This window comes from Chenopodium album, chromosome 23 (genome assembly GCF_948465745.1).
Source record: "Chenopodium album chromosome 23, dcCheAlbu1.1, whole genome shotgun sequence".
In the NCBI taxonomy this organism is placed as follows: Eukaryota; Viridiplantae; Streptophyta; class Magnoliopsida; order Caryophyllales; family Amaranthaceae; genus Chenopodium; species Chenopodium album.
The window spans coordinates 4,149,077-4,173,128 of record NC_137856.1 but is presented as its reverse complement, the minus strand read 5'-3'; the positions used below and the strand labels follow the sequence as shown (position 1 = coordinate 4,173,128).

The window sequence follows — 24,052 nt, the reverse complement described above, 5'->3', positions numbered from 1 at the left end:
ATATTTTGTATAAGATTAACTTTGATATCTGTACATATCTTATAGTTACCTAATATGATTAGGTTTCTCATTGTAACCCTATAAATATTGATCAATGGAAATCACTCTAATTGAGGAGTTTCATATTATTTGACAGGAGACATATTTATCTGCTGCCTAGTACAAGGAGTAAAAAGAAGGAAGTAGTAGTTGAGAGAAAGAGAGAATATACAGAAAGTTCAAGAACTACCACAGTTCACGCTTTTCATTGCGCAGCTTCAGAAATCATCAGCGATCGAGGCTCATTTGTGGTCCGATTTAGCTCAAATTTTGACAGCTTGTTCAAGACATCTAGGGCTTCATTTTCAACAGTGGATCGTCATTTGCTCCTACTGTTCGTGAGATATGGGTGTTGGACAGAAGCTCGATTTTCTGGTTATATCTCTCAATTTTTTCCTCAATTGTTAGCTCTTATGATTGTTGTTGGGCAAATTGAGTACCCACTTTTAGGATTTGGAATTGTGTTTGTGTAACATTCCTTGATCATAATAAGAGCAGTTTGGGTGGACTCCCTAATCGTCCCTTGGAGTACTGTATCATTTATTTTCTCCCATCACTAGAAACCTAGTTGGCAAGCCCTAGAGGAGTATGGGGTAGGATTTTGTTGATGAAGTAATGATGATCATACCTCACACCTTGAGGATGCGAAGCAACCTTTTATGCCACTGCATCAAGAGGTCTCCCTCATTTCTTACTTACATATTGGTTTTAGAAAAGGATGTATAAATATGTAGATTGTGGGATGTTGTTTTATTTAAATAGTAAAGGACTGCGTGAATTAGAAATTCAAATCTAAATTCATACTCCATAGTTCGTACTCTATTTTACATCTTAATTCTCCATCAATCAACTCCAACTATAACGATAATACTCTTAAATTGTAATGAACTTCCCTAACCTAATTGTAAATTTGATCAAAAGATTTTAGTGTTAACTAGAGACTAACATGAAATTTGTGTACATTATATAGGTCAATTATTGAAAAATATCTTCAACATATTTTTATTAAATTCAAACTTATGTGGGAATTTTTCACCAAACCAAAAGGTATGAAATATCCTAAGATGACCACATCAATGCTTTATTTGAAAAAAAAAAAAAAATCAATGTACTTCCTCCGTTAATAGTTATTTGCAACAAATGGGGTTTGTGCAGATTCTTAGGCAAAACTTCTTAAACATTATTATTGAAAGTTATGTACGTATAATTAACTATTAATCAAAAAATTAAAAAAAATAAAATAAAATAATATATAAAAAAAATGCAATTACAATTTAAACCCAAACCACCACCACATGCCACCCAGAACCACCACCTACGCCACCCACAAACCACCGAAATCCACCCACAAACCACCGAAATCCACCTAAGAACCATGAAAACCACCCAAAAACCACCAAATCTGAAACCCAAAAACCAAACCCACCATGAAACAGCCACCCGCAAACCACCAACACCCACAAAATAGCCAGCCACGAACCACCAACACCCACAAAATAGCCACCAACACCCACGAACCACCAAAAGTAAACCCACACACAAACCACCAACACCCACCAAGACCACCAGTATATGGTCTTGTTCTATTCAACGAGTATACACTGATTTAAAACAAAAAATGGAATAAGAAAATAATAAAAACAAAACATAAATAATAAGCTATAGACTCAAAGAATAATAAAACTCAAGCTGATTTCTTTATATCCCCCACAGTTTCAGCAAAATGATACAGATTTCAGCCTGCAGTAGCTAACTTAGACTCCTCCCACTCCATAAATACTATATATTACATACATTATTGTGTTAAAAATTTACATCGACTCACTAATTCAGTCCTAAAAAAGCATAAGAGAGTAGAACTTGATAGATCTCAAAGAGATTCTGCAAACTGAGGAGCATCCAAATCAAGTTCTTGTTTCATAATACAGGTCATAAACCACTCACTACTGAAAGTTCGAAGGCCATTCTTCACTGCTAGCAGTGCTTCTTCCATGTCTTCCTCACTTGCAACAAAGATTGTACTTGACTTTTCGCTTCTGTTGCTAAAACCAACATGGACCTGGATTTTTGTATATCAAAGTAGTAGTTAGTTAACATGGGATATTATTCCTCCTAACCGTTTTCCATATTGAGACAGACAAATCTTTCTGAAATACTAGAGCTAGGCAATCTGGGTGTGTTAATGCTTTAAACCAGTAAAATGACAGTATTTGGGGGCTTACTCTCATGCTGAGAACAAGGTGCACAGACTGCACACCAGGAATATATATTTTTTCATTTAAAAATTCCTAATAGTCCTTGATTGATTCAAATTGACTCGATTGAGGCATAACTTAATGTTTGAAAACCACCTAGATACTGTCCACGTCAATGATGTGTTTACCTTCATATTCAACTTCAACATATGAAAATAGATGCAACTACAAATCTGAATTCATGAGAGCTAAAACAATAACCACGCTACTTATTGGAGTAATACTTACATCACCACCAGCAGATTTGACAACAGCTGATAGCATGTTAATAGGGGGATGAACATGAGTTGTAAGACAGACAGTATATCCTTTGAGCAATCCTTGAGGATTTCTTCTGGCTCTAAGAACAGCTTCTTCTAAATCAACCCTGTACTTCATTAAGTAATCCTCATCCTTGAGAAGGAAGGGACGTTCATCTGTAAAAGTTCAAATAAGTGCTCAGTAATGATATATAAATATACGCATGAGCAAGCTCTACGCAGAAGGAACCAATAAACATGTTTTTCAAGGATGACATAATCTTGAAGACTCACCAACAAATGTGCCTTTCCTGGAACTTTCTTTTAGCCAATTTGGTGAGAGTATCCAAGCCCTGCCAAATGGTTAAAATGCTTAGGACTTAAATTAATGATAGTGATATCTAAAAGAAAAAAGATAAATCCTCAAGACAATCAAATGGAACCACTGTCCCTCATAAATTAAACACAAAGATATAAAAAGACAGTTGATCTCACAAATAAATCCTGGTATATGTTAGATGCTGAAGTAGTAAGGTAATATAGGGAAAATGATAGATATATTATACTAATATATATGATAAAGCTTAGGATCAGGAACATCAGTTGAGGCATTGCAAAATAATAGTATGAACAACTTATAAGGGAAAAAGGGAGTGTCACAAGCAAAAGTAACTTGGTTATTAATGCTAACCCAGAACATAGAGCAGTGCAGAAGTTCAGCGTTCTTCTGACTTTTCCTACAAGAACATGTGTGCATGAGCTTCCATCAGCAGTGATAGCTCCACCAAGGTCTTCTACTATCTGTACCCATAATAACATCAATGTGTTACTAAACTCAACATAATAGGAAACATAGCCAGAAGCAGTAAATACAGAATTTACGTTTTAAAATAAAACTAGATTTAGACATAAATTTCAACAACCAATTCAAGTGTTACAGGAAAGTGCAAAACTGCCTCCAACACTTGCAGTTTAAAGCATCTGCTAAAACCCATTTTAGCTTTTTTTTTTTTTGGACACCCAAAAGGAGCTTCAAAAGTGAGACTTAGTAATCCTCCACAATCATATACGTAGTATTAACTTATACACACCTTTGTAAGATAAACTTTTTTAGGTCCAGCAGCAATATCCATCAACATGATATTAAAGTACATTCCCCTAGCCTCAGACCCATCAGAAGCCATTGAAGAATTTGCAGTATTGCCCTTCATCGATAACATATTTTCTTCTAATCCCAAGAAAGCCCCATTAGAAGGAAAATCATCTTTGCCTTGCTTGTTTGAAGCCATAACAGGATCCGAATATGACTGATCTAAAACATGAGAAGCCTTTACTCTTTTGGAGTTCAATGACGAAGAGGAAGTTTCCCAAACCCTCCTCTTTGTATTCCGTTTATAGGTTGAAGAAATTTGTTTGGCAACCACTTCGGCAGATAATGATTCACCTACTGCATCACCATCCACTTTCTCCTGGGTAACCGAATGTTGGTGGCTTTGTACTGAATTGCTCTCTAAAGAAACAATGAATAAAAAACATTTTAATACATGTTATCACAAAGCAATCCTACCAAGTGAGGATAGTTAAACACCCAGCTGGGTACTTTTACAAAGTTGCATCACAGAAGAAACTCCTAACGCATCACACTACAGCTTATATAAAGTTCTTCCTAGCAAAGATTCCATTTCACATAATCCAAAATAATTACAATTTGGCCAAGATATCAGAAGGAGAAACCAGAAAGATGAACCTCTTCATCCACCCATTGGGAGAGGTTTTTAGTTGATTTTTTTTTTTAATTTCTTTGAAAAAAGAGAAGCATTGATTATTTGACACGGGACACATACATCCACTGAAAAATGCATTCCGACACATGGGGGAGGAGGGAGGTTGAGCAGGCATACTGATTTTCAGAGGCAGAACAGCATCCTGGGGCTCGTAAATTAGAAAAATAATACTAAAATGGAGCATGAAATTTTTGTTTCTAAAACTCACCGTTTGGCTCTAGCTGTAGGTTTTCTTGGCCATTCTCATTTCCTAATGCTGAAGCAAAAGCCTCCTCAGTAGCCGCTAGGCTGTAAAACTCATCAGTTGTTGAGGTTGACTTCTTGGCTGAGTCCAAGCACAACTTTACCGAATAAACCCCAGTATCATGGAGATTCTCATTTAGATGAGTAACCATGAGTGTTGAACCACCAGGAAAGCATAGTGCCCGGCGAATATCTGCTCTGATAGGAAGCTTACGAACTCTACCTTTGGGATTCACCTCTGCTATTGATACAAATCCCTGCACACAGATTACATTGTTCAAATAGTTTGCCTTTGATCAATAAAGAAACAACTATGATAAACATATAGTAAAAACTACATGAAAACTTATGGCATGCTGAATTAATTTCTCCTGATTCTCGATCTCTTAAGGTGCAAAAATATAATAGAAACAACTACTCTTTGTACTTTATTGTGTACTGCATCAATACGTAATCAATATCCAAAATCCATAATGAGATATTCCATCAGTATACAAAGTACAAACCAAGGTCACATAAGCAAACAAGAAATTGGATGTATCAGTAGCTTCAACCACCCACGAGTAATTTATAAGAGAAGGAAGTATTAAGAGTACCTGTTTATGCCAAAATCCTTCTGATTCTTTGTCTCCCCAGCATAAAATAGTGGATATGCCAACATCCTGAAGTCTCTTTCTTAACTCCATGTACAAAAGTCGACCTACTCCCTACAGGTTCCATCAATTATAAGCAAAGTGATGGTAAAATAGGTCAAATTGATAGCAATAACTTTAAATTGCTAGCAGAAACAACATATAGGAAAAAGATTGGTTCAAAAGTTCAAAATATGACTCTTTTTCTCAGATAAACGATTTTCCAAGTAGCATTACATCAATATATTCTTTATTATTACTCATTTTGATCACCAATCAAGGTATTAATGTCCAGAAGACCGACAAGATACGCTCATACACCACAGAATAAACAGCCCCCCCCCCCCCCCCCCTCCAAAACACAAAAAAATAAAATAAAAAATAAAACAAAAACAAAAACAAAAAAGTGTCAAAATATGATAATATCAGCTTCAAAAGCAAGAATATACAGTACTTTCAGAGTTTCAGGTACAACATCACTAAACATCATGAAAGAATGAGCATTCACATATCATCGGAAAAATGACTACCTTGTGCTGGCATGATGAACTAACGGCAGCTAGTGGAATTTCAGCATATTGTGTATCGGTTGGGATAATTTGATAAGTAATTGCTGCAATAACCTGCAGAACAAAAGTGGAGAAAATTATTCATAACAGACACTATCAAGCTACCCTTTTCATGTCCAAATAAAGTTATGGCCACATGAAAGCATGGAGTTGGTAAGTGCAATACTTTTCTGGCATTATTTAAGCATGTACTATACTTCGTATAATCATCTGATAAAGAGTTTGGTTAAAGAGATGCATAATTTAAAAGTTGCCTATATGGTACAAAACTGTAGCTTTCCCTAAGGTGTAAAAACATTACTTCCAACTTAATTGTGTAGAAATAATGGCAATAAATTCATAAGGTTCTGTTTGGATTAATTTACCTTGTCTGTGTCTTCAGAACACTTCTGACTCAAAACAAGGGTGCAGAACTTCCTGAAAAAGCCCAAGTAAAATTCAATCAAACATCAGAAGTAAACTTAAAGTTCCTTCATCACCAACCACCTTACATAGGTCAGCATGTTAGCAGTGTTACACTTTGACTTTCAATGTTATTCAACCAAAAAAGGCCTGGTTTTGTTTAGTTAGTTACAGTAATACACAAGAGGAGCACAATTTGGTGATGCCAACAGATAAAGGTACAATTAGTAATATGAGAGATAATACACACAACATACCCGCTTGAAACACATCTTTCAAGAAATGACGATTGTTTTCCAGTGTTAGCAGCATAGTTCATGGCAGGCAGCTCTTTCATGTATAAACTTAAGATATCCTGTACCAACGGAGTGAATCAAAAAGGTGCATTTAATGTTTATTCAAACTAGGTATGTATTTTAGTTACAATAAATAAAGGCTTATAGCAATAGAATATATAATAAATACCATAATCATGAATTGTTATCGAAATGTTTAACACTCTACTACTTCTGGTACTGCTCAAGTATGCTATCAATAATGCTATGGTCCTGAGTCTCCTGACTCCTAAGAAGTATTGAGAAATTTTGAACCTTGATGTCTCAAGTCTCAACTAAATGCAGTTTGTGTATAGAATACTACATCATTCCTACAGTTCACTATGATTCTTCCATGTGCTTGCAGCCTTTCACTACAAGAATCATAATTTAGGTCCTTCACATAATCTGTAACTGCTCTCAAAGACAGCTTTTTTCAAAAATTTGGCTCGAGGCCATTTATTCCGATATACAAGCTTTCAAACAGAAGGGGGGATCCTTCATCTCTTCTAGTCAAGTCTTCCACTTCATCTTTTGAACTCAAACAAATCTAACTCCATCTTATACTTAAGCAATATCCATCAATAGACTTCTTCAAGTTCACTACAAAGTATGAAACTCTCTAGCACAATACCGTTATACGACATAAACTACTTCATATAAATGAACAAAGTTAGCTAAATATTTGTTTCCATATGAAAAACAAATTTAGAAGCACTTTAACAAACAATGAAATATTATACCTGAAGCATAGACTTGGTAAGGCTACCAGCATCTTTAGGACTAATAAGCAAGAATCGACAATCGACAGACGAAGTAGATCCTTCTTCTTTCTCTTAACATCCCAACAAAACAAACACGTACAAAATTCAGATTTTTACCCCATAATTGCATACCCTAAAATATCACAAAATATAAAACCCTAACAAACAATTCTAGATAATTAAAAAGTATATTTCGTGTTACATTTACCATTTTTGTCCAATTTTTGGCTTTTGTTTATACCATCCACCACTGTCATTATAATTTATCAACAAACATAAATTAGCAATAAAAATCATGAAATATAACAATTTCCAAAAAAATAAAAAATCAATTTTTTTTTAACCTGAAATTTTGATTTTGATCTTTTTTGAAGCAGAAATAAGCACAGAATCCTGATTTGTTTCACATTTGAAACTCTTATCAGCTCCATCAACAAAAACCTCGCAATTTCCTGAAATCAAACCCAAAAAAATCCACAAAAATCATGAAAAAAACAAAATTCAAAAGAACAAATAACTCTCAAAAAGTTGAAATCAAATGAAATTAGTAGAAAATTTTGAGATTACCAATTGAAATGGGAGAGAAATTGGTGGAGGTTGAGGAAGAGGGTTTCTTCCGCGCCATTAGAGTAATTCTGAGAGTGTTTATTTTGAAAATGTTGAAAAGTTTGTGATGGCGGAAGTCTTTTATAATTTAGCGCCAAAGCTTTTGGTTAAAAAAAAAAAAAAAATGCTTGGGCTTTTGGGCCTTTTATTTGGACTGATTAAACTTAAAAATTTAAAATTCTATCCGGGGGATCAAATACAGATCCTCCCTATCAAGTGTAAACTCAATCACCACTACACCGATAGGTCCAAGATGCATCCTTGTGCACCTATTTTAGATGCAACATCAACCCACAAGCCCAATTTCAAACGTGCCCCATTAAAAAAGCCCCAAACCAAAATGAGCCCACCCAAAAACTGAACATATGTTTAAATTACAGCCCACTCAACCATCACTTTCAACGGCTATTATTTTTTAAAAAAAAAAAAAACGTCACTCTTAAATTTAAATTTCTGAAATTTATTATTCATTTCTTTGATTTTCTCCCTCTAACAATCAAACACAATTCACTCTCTCTTCAAAACAACCATGAATATTTGAGATGAAATGAAAAATCAAACAAGTTCTCCTTAAAAAAGGCAATTTAATGTAAATTTTACTTAATTTTGTTTGAATTTATATGTTTATCACTTAATTTTAAATTTTACTTAATTTTGTTGAATTTATATGTTTATCACTTAATTTTGTTTGGATATTGTTTTTTTTTTTTTTGAAACCTGTTTCGATATTGTTCGATACTCTATTGTTCGATATTCTTATGTTCATATTTTGAATACTTATGTTCACTTTTTGAAATACATATGTTCATATTTTTTATGTGTATGTTCACTTTCTTAGATGTTTATGTTCATATTTTGAATCCTTGTAATCTTTCTGAAATGCATATATTCACTTTCAATTCTAAATCCATATGTTCATATTTTTTATGTATATGTTCACAGTCTAAAATGCTTAATTATGTTCATACGCATTAAAAAATGAACCAATGCATATGTCACATTTAATACTTATGATGCATATGTTTCATAATCATATTATTTTTTATTTCTTCAATTTTTATGTTCATAATTAAATGTCTTATATTCATAATAATATTTTATATGTTCATGATGTAAATATTCATAGTAAATATTTGTTGTTCATGAAATATTCTCATTAAATCTGTTTATACATATGTTCTCTTTCTTAAATACACATGTTTATATTATTTACGCATATATTCACCTTTTTAAATGCTTATATTCACTTAAAGGAAACAAATGCTTACATTCATATTTTGAATTGTTATGTTTACTTTCTAAAATACAAATGTTCATATTTTTTATGTCTATATTCACTTTTTGAAAAGGTAATATTCACATTTAAGGGAACCTATGCGTATGTTCATATTTTGCATGATTATGTTCATTGATAAAAAAAAATGTAGAAATCAGATGAAATTAATTAGCTCATAAGAAATCGAAATTTATACATAATACATCAAATTGATCGAACATCACCAAAAATCAGATGAAATTGAATAATTGATCAATCGAAACTAATCGAAGCTAACCTAAAATCATACAAAACACAATTACAACTGAAACTAACAAAAAAAATCTAATTACAAATCACAAAATCAAGCAACTAACCTGCATTGACGATGTCTTCGTCGAGAACAACCAATTCCATATTTATCCAATCGAAACAGATGCAATCGCTAAATAGAGGATAATTTTTCCAGAAAAAACAGAGAAAAAAGAAATTAAAGAAGGAGAAAAAATATAGAATAATTTTTCCAAGAAAAAAAAACAGAGAACAAACTATAGTAATGAAAATTTTTATGGAAAACTTTGATGAGAATTAGGAAATACAGGAGAAGAGAGAGAATTGGAAAAGAAGAAACCAAAATTTTTTAAAAAGGAAACTAAGAAACTGCGTTTCACGAGTTTCTCCTGCATTTTGAGCAGTGACACCTACTTCTAGGTGTAGGAGGTTACACCTAAGAATATGTGCCACTACACCAACATCCAATTAATATTTAGACTGATTAATAGGATAACTAGTACTGTATTTCATTTTTCACCTTTTGAACCTCAACATTTGCTGGAAAACATTTAATTAAGATGTTATGTACTTATATAAATATGGGTGTAAAATGTTTCATCTTCTGAATAATCATTATTATATTACTACATTGATGGGTCATAAGATCATAAAATCGTATTAATTTGGGTAGAGTTTGGACTTTATTAATTTTTATTTTTTTTGGTGTTCTATCGGCCCTTTACGCTAATCCGAATTTGGGATCAGTTTCGGATGATTAGGTTCCAGTCTCTTCCCAATTGTGGTTGTGGGGGATCGAATACAGATCCTCCCTATCAAGTGTAGTCTCAATCACCACTACACCAACATCCAATTAATATTTAGACTGATTAATGGGATAACTAGTACTGTATTTCATTTTTCACCTTTTGAACCTCAGCATTTGTGGAAAACATTTAATTAAGATGTTATATACTTATACAAATATGGGTGTAAAATGATTCATCTTCTGAATAATCATTAATAGATTACTACATTGATGGGTCATACGGAGTAAGATCCTACCATTTAAAAAATGTTAATCAAATAAAAACATAAGATCCTAGAAAACAAATTAAGATTTAAGACAACATGAATCTATCAATGACATGCTTTTCGGTAGAATATTAAGATTTGAGCTGGAATTCTAACAACCGTATACTTCATATTAGCATATAAATTCTCAATCGACTCATTTATAAACCACTACTTTTGTTCATATTCATCTAGCTAATATAACTCATCCTAAGTTCCTAACACGTACTTACTATTGTAACATGCCAAAACATATCGTAACATACCAAAAACACAAGAGTTCCACATTACATTCTTTAATTAGCATATAAATTCTCTTTTAAAAAAGGTAAAAACGTGGCAACTCTAGTCCATGCACAAACATTCTACAGCTTGACACATACAAACCGACCACCATTACGTAATCTCATCAAAACCACTCCAAACTATAGTATATAAACGGCAAACTTTATCTTTATACAAATTTTATATACCATCACATTAATATTTATAACAACAATACTAAACAAAAATATCATCAATACAAATATAATAAAATTCCAACTTTTTAGATCATATGTATTATGTCTTCCATTAATATCATGCAAATAATTGATGATGATAATACGAAGTCATCATCACCTCCATGGGAAATCTTAAACCTAGTTTCTCATTACTTAGACCCAAACACCTTAGCCATTGCCACGTGTGTGTCTAAAACATGGTCCACGTGTTTCTCCTCCGACCACTTGTGGGACCCACTTTGCACGGCCACCTTCCCCACCCTTGCAACCACCCTCGGCTCGGTAGCCGCCTCGCTCCCTCGCCACCGCCTCTACGCACTCGGCCACACCGCGGCCCTTTGCCGCCAACGGAAGCCTCGTAAACCTCGGCTCTCCCTCGACCGCCTTCTCTTTGTCATCGCGGTCCACCTCCCCGGTGGATCGGTTAATATAATCAAGCCATGCATCGACATGCAGCGGGACCCACACGGGTTGTTTAGTTTTGATGTTGAGGTGGTGGAGGAGAGGGAGTTGAGCTTGGAGGAGTTGAAGGAGGCGAGGGTGACGTGGACGGTGGCGGAGAAGGATTGGAAGGCGGTGTTTGTTTTAGCTGAGGAGAGTGTTGGGAAGTTGGCTTCGGGTGTTGATGGGTTCTTTTCGAAGGAGTTGCCATCGCCGGGGTGTTGCTCGAACACCATGTCAAGCGGGCTCGTGGCGGATATTCGGTTCGGGTTGAAGGATAGTCAAGATAGTAGGAGGGGTGGTGGTGGTAGAATGAGCAGGATTGAGAAGGTGAGTGTTGGGGTTATGAGTGTGCTTAATTGGAGACATGTTAGTGTTGAGGATGTCCTATTTTACTTAGACCACTTCCTTCGAGTTTGATTAGGATCAAATGTCACCCAGTACTCGCTCTGTCCCTTATTGATCATCATATCTCAGATATTATTTTTTTGTTTTTAGCTTTTAGCAAAGTTTGAGAGAACATAATAAACGAGATATGGAGCAAACTCATAAGGACAACAATATAAAAAGTATTGGGGCAATTTTTTAAGAAAGGGTGCATGTATACAATTTTTTCTGTCTCCTAATTGGTAATTAGGAAAATCAAGATATATTGTTCAAGTCTAATAGTAATGTAGTATTGCTTCTATTCTTTTGTTTTGTATTTCACCAATTAGGAAAATCAAGATATATTGTTCAAGTCTAATAGTAAAATAGTATTATTGCTTCTATTCTTTTGTTTTGTATTTTTATGTTCTACTTTCGTAGGTACGTTTATATAGGATATTTATGTGTGTAGAATTGTAAATTACTTTTATATAGGTTATGTGCAAATGTGTAGTAATGCAGTATGTAATGTGTTAAGACTATTTTTTTCTTTGGTGTAGTAGAGTTAACATTAGGATCATGCATTCATGCGTATGCATGTCATATTGTCAAGATTCATGTGTATATATTGACAATTAGCAAAAATGGGCAATTCATTGTTCACTCCTTCCATTATTCCTTTTAATTTGTAACTTGTACTATGTAGAACATTTACTATATTTTTCATAAGTTATTGCAAATATTTAATTTGTAGATTTTAAATGTAATCACCTTCTTTTTCCCTACAAAAATAAAATTTTTAAAAAATATTTTTTAAGCTTTTTCATTCATAATCCATCGAAAAATTTGATGCCAACATCATCTCTTACAGAGTTTCTATTTCATTCGTAAATTAAATTTGTATAAGCTACAATCTTCATTCCTGTGAATCACGTAATGAGACTTATGACGTCAATTTTTCTCGATCACTAGATAAATAATACGCAAAATAACAACCTAGAGTATCATCCGGGACATTCACTTGTGAAATGATGAAAAATTGAAAATACATCAAAGTGTGTAATTTTTGTCAACTAACAAGTAAAACTTTAAAAGGGCTAAACTAGTGCATAAGTACCAGTAAGGGCCCGTTTTCTTATGTTGAAATTCAGTTTAGTTTAGTTTAGTTCAGTTCAGCTGAGTTTAGTTCAGTTTAGCTCAGCTCAGCTCCTAATTTCCTTCTCTTATAAAATATTCAGTTCAGTTCAGCTGAGTTCAGTCAATGAGAACAGGTCCTAAATAATAATACTTTTCATTGGAGCCAATATAAATAGAAATTTAAAATGGTATAGTGGCGGATCTAAAAATAATATGTAAGGGGGTCAAAATGCATTTGATAAATTTTTATGGGGTCATTTGGTTAAAAATATAGGTAATTTTTATAATAAAAAAAATAATTTAATAAGATTTTTTTTGGATATTCAAGTGGGGTCAAGGGACCCCACTAAATACCCTTCAGTCCGCCACTGAAATGGTAGTTAAGTTTTTTTCTTTTATTTTTAAGTCTTGTGTTGTAGCTCACTTGTGAAGTTGTGAATGTCCCACATTGGCAAAAGAGTTAAAAAGCCTTCACTTTATAAGGTAGAGGAGGTACTCCTATTATCTCTGATTGGTTTTAATATGCAATCTTATTTGGTCTTATTTATAGATCAAATTATCCTCCTCCTACCCACCCGAACGTACAAGAAACGCCTACCTACCAAACATACATGACGGCGAGAAATGGACTCCAATTTAGAAAGTCGGCACAAGCCCGACACGATGCAACAATATGTTAGTTCATCTAGGAGCGGCTCATAGAGTCATAGCTCATTAAAGCACGAGGCTTGTTGGCACGGCATGCTGTCACGGTCCATGCCTACCTTTGCGTGACCCGCCTAAAGAGTCTAAGACCAAAAAAAACTTAAACCCCGGGTTTCTCAAATTAACAACAATTGAGTGTGTCAAAAAAAAAAATTAACAACAATTGAGAATTGTGCGATAAACAAACGCAAAAAAGGCTCCACTTCCCAAATAATGGCAATTTTGTTATCATCTTCCTCTCTTCCTTCACTCCCAAACACAAAGCTCTGCATTTCCAGAGATGCCTCGGCTGAACGTTGCAGCACAATCACAACATTTCAAGGTAAGCTCAGCTCCCCCTTTATTTACTCTATTTTTCTACCTTCTGTAAGAATCCAACATATACCCACTTCCCCTGAATTTAATTTGCATGGTTTTTCTCAGGATTGAACAGAAAAAACAACAAAAAATGCTCAATTGTATGTTTATCTGTAAAGGGTAATACTAAAGTTAAGAAATTTGATGTTGTAAATAGTAATAATTCAAGAAAGAGTGGTGTGAATGTAGTATTGAGTGAGGGAAGAGATGAGGATGAGAATCATGGTCTTGTATGCCCAGGTTGTGGGGTTTATATGCAAGATAATGACCCTAATCTTCCTGGGTTTTTCAAAAAAAAGAAGGTGGTTATTGACGAGGATGAAATTGAGGGTTTTGGGGATGAGATTGAGGGTTTTATTGATGGAGAAGAAGAGGGTTTTGGGGGTGAAATTGAGGGTGTTTTTGATGGGGAAGAAGAGAAGGAAGACGGTTCCGTTGATGAGATTGAGGGTAGTTTGGAAATGATTGATGGAGATATGGAGGATGATGGGTTTGATTGGGATGGTGAATGGGAGGATGAGGATTTAGAAGCATTGGATGGGTTTCAACCTGTTGGTGTTGGTTATGGTAATGTAACTGAGGAGTTAGTGAAGGAGAAAGCGGAGAAGAGGAAGAAATTATCGAAGTCGGAGAGGAAGAGGTTGGCTAGGGAGGCTGAGAAGGAGAGGGAAGAGGTTACAGTCTGTGCTAGGTGTCATTCTTTGAGGAACTATGGGCAAGTGAAGAATCAAATGGCTGAGAACTTGATACCGGATTTTGATTTTGATAGGTTGATTAGTACCCGTTTGATGAAACCTACTACAGCGGATTCAACGGTTGTTGTCATGGTTGTTGATTGTGTTGATTTTGATGGGTCATTTCCAAAACGTGCTGCCAGGTCTTTGTTTAAGGCTTTGGAAGGAAAACAAGATGGTAAATTTAGCAAAAAGTTGCCTAAACTTGTCCTGGTAGCCACAAAGGTTGATCTCCTACCATCTGAAATTTCACCTACAAGATTAGATAGATGGGTTCGTCATCGTGCAAAGGCTGCAGGAGCCCCAAAACTTAATGCTGTGTATTTGGTTAGTTCTCGAAAAGATTTGGGGGTGAGGAATTTGCTATCCTTCATCAAGGAGTCTGCTGGCCCGCGAGGGCATGTTTGGGTTATTGGGGCACAAAATGCCGGTAAATCTACCCTAATCAACACATTTGCAAAGAAAGAAGGTGTTAAAGTTACAAAGCTTACTGAAGCAGCAGTTCCTGGGACGACGCTTGGGATACTAAGAGTTGGAGGGGTTTTGTCTGGCAAGGCCAAGATGTACGACACTCCTGGTCTTTTGCATGCATACTTGATGTCCATGAGATTAAACAGGGAAGAACAAAAAATGATTGAGATACGGAAAGAACTGAGACCTCGAAGTTATAGAATTAAGGTTAGTTCTGTTCACCTAAATGTTTCTGAACTTACAGTTTTAGGACTAATGTTGTTTTTAATTTGGCTTGTGTACAATGTAAAGAAGGTTATGGAATTCGTTGCTATATAACTGAATATGTCTATTATACACTAAATTATATTATCTGGCATTCGGCATCATGACCTATTAATCTATTAATAATGTGTTTTTTGTAAATTCTGATTGTTATTCAATGCAGGCAGGCTGTTGTTGGTTATACTTACAATGTCCTTCCTAGAATGTAGATGTTAATTTGACTGCTTGATTGAGGGGTTTTATGTTAGTGGCTATAGCTTCTCCCTGAATTCTAGGTCCTGAGTTCGAAGCTCGCCAAGGGTGGGGAGTGTGGGGGGTGTTAGGGCTGTACTTAGGTGCTCTGCAAGTTAGTGTTCTACTTAACATTACCCAAAGGTTTTTTGAACTGTATTCTGATTTAATATACAAGAATTATGTAATTTCAACGATATGTGGTTGATTACTTGATGTAAACCTGGATTCCTTATTTTGCCATTGGTGTAATGTTTATGTTTTGCTACTTCAAGTGATATTTTACATATTCCAAACTAAATTATTTTGCTTAATAATAATATGTTGCATCATGCTTATAGATCTATGTGTTATAATTGATGAGCTTGCGTGACACTTTGCAGGCAGAGCAAACAATACATGTTGGTGGCTTAGTGAGACTAGACCTTGTCGAGGCATCAGTCCAGACAATTTACGTGACAGTGTGGGCATCACCAAATGTGTCTCTTCATTTAGGAAAGACTGAAAATGCTGATGAAACTTGGAGTAAGCATGTTGGTATCAGGTTACAGGTAAGCATGTCAGCCTTGTTGAACATCATGTTTCTTATGTTTTGGTCATATTTTCTTTTCTAGATAATCTTGATGATAAACAACCTAAGCACAATTGGTCTGAAATTTGTTTATTAACTGTTGCTTGAGCCATTGGAACTTTGGATAAGAATGTGGGAGTTGGTTGCCAGAATCAGTCATTGCTTATAGAACAGTAGAGTGTCAAAATTAGTTTATGGCCTTTATGCTGTAAAACCTATGATGAGTTCTTTATGCTGTAAAACCTATGATGAGCTCTACTCTACTCCTAAGAGTGGTTAAGAAAATGTGAACTTTGTTCTTTATTGATACTTTGGGTGTATCTTTGAGGGATTGGGGTGTGGTCGTATTTCTCTAGCATTGCCTTTTGTGGATAGTAGTTTGCTACTTTCACATTCATGTTATTGTTAAGCCATTTCACTGCAGCAAGGGAAGATTAAAATAAAACATGAATTAAGTGTAATAATTACTTTCTTAAATAAGGTCAATCAGTTTACAAGACCTATCTAATTATCATTGAGTTCTACCTTTTCTATTAACTGATATTTCTTCCAAACAAAACAAGTGATTGAAAAATAAAAGGAGCTAGTGTATTGACTATCGGTTAGCAGGTATCGACGTATCGTGAATAATTTTGTATTGCTAGCAAATTTTTATTACTAGTATGATTTAAGAACTTGGGACAATTTAATGTGGCTTCTTTTAGAGGAGACTCAATTTAGAAGGTAAGGAGGGTTTATAGAAACTAAAAGGCCTGTAGTCCTTACAATTAAATCCTTCAGTATACGCAAAATCTACCTACCCTTACAATCTGAACTAGCGTCCCACCTTGGAAAGAGAGGGGTTCTTTTTTTTTTTTTTATTTGTGTGTGTGTGTGTGTGTTGGGGGGGGGGGTCTTGAGCAGATATACATTTACCCAAACAGCTGCAAAGAGCATTATGTAACCTTATTATCAATATTCCACACACAATACTTGTGAAAAGCATGTTTTGCAAGAAAATGAAATTGAGAGTTGCTGTGATAAAACGCTTCAAACACATTGCCCCAACAATGTCAGTATCGTTAAACAAACTAGTGGCTTCAACTTGGCTGCTAACTCTTGTGAAGGCATAAAGCTGATCTCATCTGTGTCAGCATCTTATGTGAAAGGTGGACTTAATTGTATTTTCTATAGCTTGTATAGAGTTCATCTGGCCTTTGATCACTCTCTCCCACTATTATCTTGTAGTCTTCATCTTATGTGCTGTATGCAACTAATGCAAGGATCGATGATGATCCTAGAGGCTTATCCTACTCCCTCTGTTTTGTAATAATCTCAACAGTTTGAATTATGCACTGAATTTGACCATATTTTCTTACTACTATACTAGTACAGAATCAAATTTTATTATGTTAAACGTTGGATTACTACCAATGTATTTATTTTAAAATATCTGCTCTATGAATTTTTATTCATAAATAATTAAAGATGTCAATGGTCAAACTTGCTGGTAAACATGAAAGTCAAGATAAATTACAGAGTGTGTTAATTTGAATAGTGAAAGGCCTTAGGCTTTTTTACTTGCCTTCTACTAGTATGTTATTAGTCTTATTACATGTTTTATATAGAAGAGCTAGGGTCGCACTATTAAAACTTTAATGTCGATGAGGATAAAGATGTCAATTGATGACTCAAGGGAGGGGGAAAAAAATAAAAGAAGCAAAAACTATAGGTTCAGCTGTTCAGCAGTTTCTATTTTTTTTTTTCTCTGCATTGTGATAGAATCTATTTAGCTCAGTGTCTTTAAATATATATCACTTAGGGAAACTGTAGGTTTTGGGTAAAATTCATGTTGTATATTGCTATGGCTCTGTGGAGCGCGAAATTGTGAATATACATTAGCAGTTGATATCACGAACATACTTGCATACCTTACCAATTCTTCCATGTAGTATCATGATTCATGAACATACATAATTTTACCAATTCATTTTGATGGATCACAACTAATACCCCTTTTCATTATTCTTGGCTTGATCTTCTCTCAGCCTCCTGTAGGAGCAGATAGACTTCCCGAAATGGGGACCTGGACAGAGAGAGAATTTAAAGTGACTGGAACTAGCTGGGATGTAAATAGTTCTGACCTTGCTGTAGCTGGGTTAGGTTGGCTTGCTTTGGGTCTCAAAGGCGAGGCAACCTTAAAGCTATGGACATATGATACTGTTGAAGTTGTCTTACGTGAACCTTTAGCTCTTGACCGTGCTTCGCATCTTGAGCGACCTGGATTTTGGTTGCCCCAGGCTATATCTGACGCTCTTGGTAACCAGAGTAAATTAGAAGCTCAGAAAAAACAGCGACTTGAAGATGAGAGTGAATATGTGACTGCTTGAAGCGTATGGCTGTATCTCTCTTCTTGAAGGCATTCTACAGGTTTTCAAATTTGGTTAAAGCATTTATAAGATAACCCGTTTTTGACTCTCAGCTGAGCTTCGAGATTTTGTTGGTTGGAGCTGCACATATCAGTGTGTTTGTTGTATTTGAAGATTAGATTCAGCCTATGCTATAATACGGCAATAGTCATAGCAAGCAGTCCTGTAAATGCTGTTGAGATGATCAATCTTAGGATTATAGTTCTGTTGATTCGGTAGCTTATTAGCATGTCTGGCATACGAGTGTATTTTGGATTATAATTTCCCTCCGATTACTTAATACAGTACATCCCTTTTCAACTTGTACCAGATCGGAAAGATTATGAGAATTGAGGGTCAAACAGGGTATTGCCCATTGTCGACATCAATGTTGTGATCCCCTGTGCACCTAAAAATAGGCATTATATCCTTTTTGAGGTGTTTGTATTATGCTCAAATCCGATTATCCGAACATGCTCCTCATTGATGCTTGTTCTTTTGTGCCAAAACATCTAAAGTTCATATTCTCAGATCCTATGTATATAAGCACTCCATATGTTTAAAAAATAATGCAAGAGGCCAAGTTTGGTTGAAAGTTCTACTTTGTCGATATTGTGATTGTTTTTGCACATTTCCATTTTCTAAATTAGCAATATTTTTTCTAATGTGTCAAGCATAGCTAGACTCATAGAGATAGTTACAATCGGGTATACAAATTGGACAAAAGTAAAACCTACTTTACCCATTTTTGGCAGCTTATCCCTATTAGATGAGAATTGCAACTAAATTTAGATATAACCCAACTTATGCTTGATCTAAAAATAAAAAATACTTTGTATTTGATTTTTCATCATACTGAAATTAACAAACGACACACAACCCAATTTGAATAAGACTTGAATCAAAAGGACTCGAACTAATAGGGAACGCCGAATGCTCCATATAACCTTCAGTGTGTCTGGAATTAATCACTATCATAGTATTTAGGGATAGAGTTGGATTGGATTTACTGTACTTTGTATTCCTGTTTAAAAATAGTCGGATCCTTAATATAATTTGCAAAAATTGTATTGATTTATGTCCATTAGCAAATGCCCATTACCTTTCTCCTGAAACATTCCGATATTCAGAGTTTTCTGCAATAAATATAGGCCAAGAAAGGAGAAGCATGAAAAAAGGAGCTTGAGGTACTAATATGGCAATATCCAAGGATTCCAGTCACATATTCAGCGGATTTACCAATCTCAAAGTATTAAAGGCTACAAGCCAACACCTGCATATCGGACGGTATCAGCCCACACCTATCACCAGGATGGAGCTATTGCAACATACCAAACAATTCCTATCACATTTTCGGGGAATTCAGCAATCCCGAAGTATGGCTCACAATGGTCCAACACCAAAACCCCTGGTCCCAGTACTACAGGACACAAGCCACCACCTGCTAATATCGGACTGTTGCAGACCAAACCCATCACCAAGATAGAGAGATTGCAACACCCCAAATTTCTGGCAAGGTGTATGCTTGCAAGGCCGTTAGCCATCTACAAGGAAATTTGAACACACCAAATTTCTACAAGATTGTAATTGTGTCAGAAGCATAGAATAAGAAGCCAATATGAAAGATTTGAAAGTAATCTCGCGTCATTTTTCTTAAATATCATACAATTTTACTCTCTTTCTACATTCTACACTTGCTCGAAAAGTTTCTTGATTTTCTGAAGAAAAGAAAAGGCATGAACAAGGAACTCATACAAGAGCTTCAACCTGGCTCTGTACAGAAATTACAGCTATTAAGGAGAATCATACTGTTAGCAAGGAGCAAAACTGCTCCCACCTATGACCCTCTACTTCTGAACGGGCTTTTCCGAGAACTTGAATCCTGACTTCGCATCAACCAAGGCTGCAAATAGAGAAAATAGCCATGTGAGCAATGAATTAAGATGTCATTTTATTATGTAATGGTGATTGCAGCTAGTTTACCAGTAAATTCAAGTCTACCTACATTACAGACTTGGATAGAGGAACTTACATCTGCTAAACTTCACCAATTTACACTCATCTATTTTAATTGATAGGGTAATGTCATTCAAATTCCTAAATTGATATCATGCATCTATTGGTGTAATGATACTAATTAATGTCTAATTCAGCTTAGTATTTCATACACTTGGCTCCTTGGGACTGTATATATCATTTTCCATAAAATCAGCTAAACTAACCCAGGTTTTTTTTGTATAAAAAATAAATAAATAAATAAATAAATAAATAAAATAAAATAAAATAAAAAAAACCAAAAACAAAAACAAAAACAAAAAAAACTGCTACTAATAGATCACATAGTATTCACCTTCTCTAGGTAAACGCTTGCTTTCTTGAGTCCCGGTAGATTTGATGAACTCCTCAAACTGAGACTCCATGAGCAACAACTCTTCATCAACACCAATATCAATTTCATCAGGAAGCAAGTCCACAACATCGTTCTCCTCAAAATTGTTCACGTTGTTGCCATACAACATTTCAGCTTCTTGGTGCTGACTTAGCCAATAATCCCGGAACCACATTGAGGTAGTGATCAAGTCATACCATTCAGGTGAGAAGTCCTCTACCTGTCGAAAAGCAGCAGGAATGTACAATGGGGCATTGGGATTCAGCGTTGATCTTACACCTGAGACTAGAGCCATCTTTTATCTGTAGAATTACTCTTCAAAGTTACCTATATGAAGAATAAATAGCATTACAGAAAATGATCAGTTGATAAACAATTGGGAGCTATTAGTTAAGAACTTTGGCAATCCTTCCCTAACAGAAAAAGATTCAAGTGCACAAATGTCATACAAACCAATTATTAGTCAAAGGGACTACATGTAACTAAAAGGTCTAGTCACATAAATATGTACAAAAATAGAGTTCAATGATAGTTCCTAAACAATCTAAATATATGCTACCTTTGTTTCTAAATAAATGCATCACTTTGACTTTTTACACTATTTATATACTAATTTTGACTACTTTATTTACTAATACTCCCTCCGTCCCTAAATTACATTCCTACTTTTCTCAATTAAGTGAGGAATAAATGCTAGAAATAGGTATGTAATTTAGGAACGGAGGGAGACTTCATATATAATGATAAATAACATTAAATATAATTGTTTCAATATTAGGTTAATCTCAATATAAATTATCAGATTATCAAAGTTTTACCCATAAATCAAAAATATAAAAGGTCAAAGTAAGTTTATAAACAATGTAAAAAGTCAAAGCGATGCATCTATTGAGAAACAGAGGAAACATATTTGTTATCACCAATCAACTAAAATTCCACCAACTAATTCATAGGTGCTATTGTAATAAATAAATGCAACAACATTGGTGTTCATTTATTGTTCTTGCTTGGGATGTTCAATTTGAACAATTATGATAGCAATCAAATCATCTCAACCATCAAGTGTTTTTCTTCTCAAATTTTCAGTACCAAACCATGAGGATGGAATTTAAGAAGAAAAATACTCTTGACAGTGGATATTATTGAATGCTTTATCATGATCTTCCATATGAGACATCCAATACACAATCAAACACAAACTAATTGTAATTCCCTTATTAAAGAGCATGAGATGTCAAGATCCAAGAGACTTTCTAGGTCACACATGCAGACAGAGAATCCAGGTTCCTACAAAAGGCAGGGTCATCGCAATATCCACATAACAAGCTTAATAAAGATGATCCTCACTTTGGCCAAATGACACGATTGAGGTACAACCGTACAATTAAAAGCTTTCATTCTCTTTGTGCCTCTTAAATATGCCACATTTGACTTTTTATGATCAAAGATGTCGCACTTTAAATGGCAATTTAAATTATGTTTATTGGTAAATATTAAAAATATTGAATTTTTACTCACAAAAATAAATAGATCACTAAAGTTTATTACTTTCACAAGAAAATTTGTAGTCCATGTTATCAAATTAGTGGCCATAGTTTGAAATCTTTGACCACAAAAAGTCAAATGTGGCCTATCAAAGAGAAACTTGTGTAGTGCTATCATAACTACGAACCATCTCAAAATCCACTCACCCTCACACAAAAATTACAAGATTTAAAAAACAAAAAAAAAAAAAAAAATGAATTTTCCTAATACTCACGACTGAAGTAACCCATAGTTGAAGAGTCATTCTAGCAACATATTTCTTTCCTTCAAAACCTAATAAAAATTGGGCAACATCTTCAACTCTTCCTACCATAACAGTTCAAAGTGCATATCCACAACTCCACAAGTAAAAACGAGAAAATTTAAAATCAAACTCCCAAAGTTTTCAACACGAGCGTTCCCTCATAAGCCACACAACCCCATTAACTCAGTTGCTTACAGAATCATAATTCTATACTTTTAGCCAATCAGCCAAACCATTTGTAATACAGAGGTACCTCTTCTCCTTAGATATATCCACAAAACTGTTTCATCAGTTCACTAGACTCCCACCTCAAACATTTACACCATATTCCTTACAAAACCCTATATCTAGGCTTCTAGCTCGATAGCAGACTCGACCGAGCACGAAATTAGCAGTGTCTTCCCCACGACTACAGCTAATCACACTTAACATCCTCGAATTTACATGAATCACCAAAAACCCTCACAACTGCGCTCGAGGCCATCGAAGCCCCTTCTTTAGTCCATCAACATATAATCCATGTGCATACAATCAAATCACCTAAGTCCACATATGTGATCAAAGCGAGCAACTTCACTTCAAAAAATATACAAGTAGTTTTTAAAGTCAGTTTAATACCTTTCTTTTGCTTATTATATGCAATTTTCCGAAAATCGTCAATTATGTAATCCAATCATCAATAAATTATCAGCTAATTTAACAATTCATACAATAATTACGCACAAAATCAATACCTCACCTATCAAAATTATCTAAAAAAAAAAACAGCTCACTAATCGAAAGATCGAGTTCAAAGAGCGTTAAATCGTATCCTACTGCTCCTATTTGAACTCGATCTTTCGATTAATGGACTGCAAAGTTTCGAATTTGGACTTTCAATTTAAAGTCATTTCTTTAATCGAAAGTCCAAATTATGTCAAACTAGATCTAATTTAAAGCAAAAACAAGTCCAAATTTTATAAACTAATTTTAAATCAATCAGTATAAATTTTATAACAATTATATTGAAGTCAAATTCAGATCAAACTTACCCAAAATCATAAACTCAAAAATTCAAAAAAAATAAAATTAAAATAAAATTAAAAAAAAAAAATGATGATAAAAATTATACCTTTAATATTCGAAAGGAGTAAAATATCTTCAACTATTCAGACAAAGAAGTAAAGATATTGAGGAGAGAGAAAGTGAGGAGAAAAAAAGAGAAAACTTTATATATATAGACAATAAAAGAACCGGTAAAATGAACCGGTAATTCTAACCC

The 24,052-nt window shown here is 34.6% G+C and overlaps 4 protein-coding genes across 4 annotated transcripts; 2 read left to right on the top strand and 2 right to left on the bottom strand.

Annotated features, from left to right (window-relative positions):
• Positions 1-684: 684 nt before the first annotated feature.
• On the bottom strand, positions 685-6,233 carry LOC145609240 (uncharacterized). Its single transcript, XM_081664775.1, has 9 exons — positions 6,127-6,233; positions 5,723-5,815; positions 5,157-5,267; positions 4,526-4,817; positions 3,625-4,043; positions 3,225-3,334; positions 2,828-2,886; positions 2,523-2,710; positions 685-2,098 (listed from the first exon to the last, which is right to left on the bottom strand). Exons 3-9 carry the CDS (start codon positions 5,244-5,246, stop codon positions 1,910-1,912), a joined length of 1,347 nt encoding a protein of 448 aa, XP_081520901.1. The 5' UTR covers positions 5,247-5,267; positions 5,723-5,815; positions 6,127-6,233; the 3' UTR covers positions 685-1,909.
• Positions 6,234-11,027: 4,794 nt separating this feature from the next.
• Positions 11,028-11,810, top strand: LOC145606874 (putative F-box protein At5g04010). The gene has a single exon (XM_081662716.1). The coding sequence runs from the start codon at positions 11,028-11,030 to the stop codon at positions 11,808-11,810; it is 783 nt and encodes a 260-aa protein (XP_081518842.1).
• Positions 11,811-13,764: 1,954 nt separating this feature from the next.
• On the top strand, positions 13,765-18,934 carry LOC145608232 (GTP-binding protein BRASSINAZOLE INSENSITIVE PALE GREEN 2, chloroplastic-like). Its single transcript, XM_081663844.1, has 4 exons — positions 13,765-13,920; positions 14,022-15,367; positions 16,039-16,206; positions 18,254-18,934. The coding sequence occupies exons 1-4, from the start codon at positions 13,812-13,814 to the stop codon at positions 18,593-18,595; spliced, it is 1,965 nt and encodes a 654-aa protein (XP_081519970.1). The 5' UTR covers positions 13,765-13,811; the 3' UTR covers positions 18,596-18,934.
• A 1,303-nt stretch (positions 18,935-20,237) lies between these two features.
• On the bottom strand, positions 20,238-23,999 carry LOC145608004 (protein EARLY RESPONSIVE TO DEHYDRATION 15-like). The gene is made up of 3 exons (XM_081663598.1): positions 23,903-23,999; positions 20,964-21,329; positions 20,238-20,516 (listed from the first exon to the last, which is right to left on the bottom strand). The coding sequence occupies exons 2-3, from the start codon at positions 21,295-21,297 to the stop codon at positions 20,461-20,463; spliced, it is 390 nt and encodes a 129-aa protein (XP_081519724.1). The 5' UTR covers positions 21,298-21,329; positions 23,903-23,999; the 3' UTR covers positions 20,238-20,460.
• Positions 24,000-24,052: the final 53 nt, after the last annotated feature.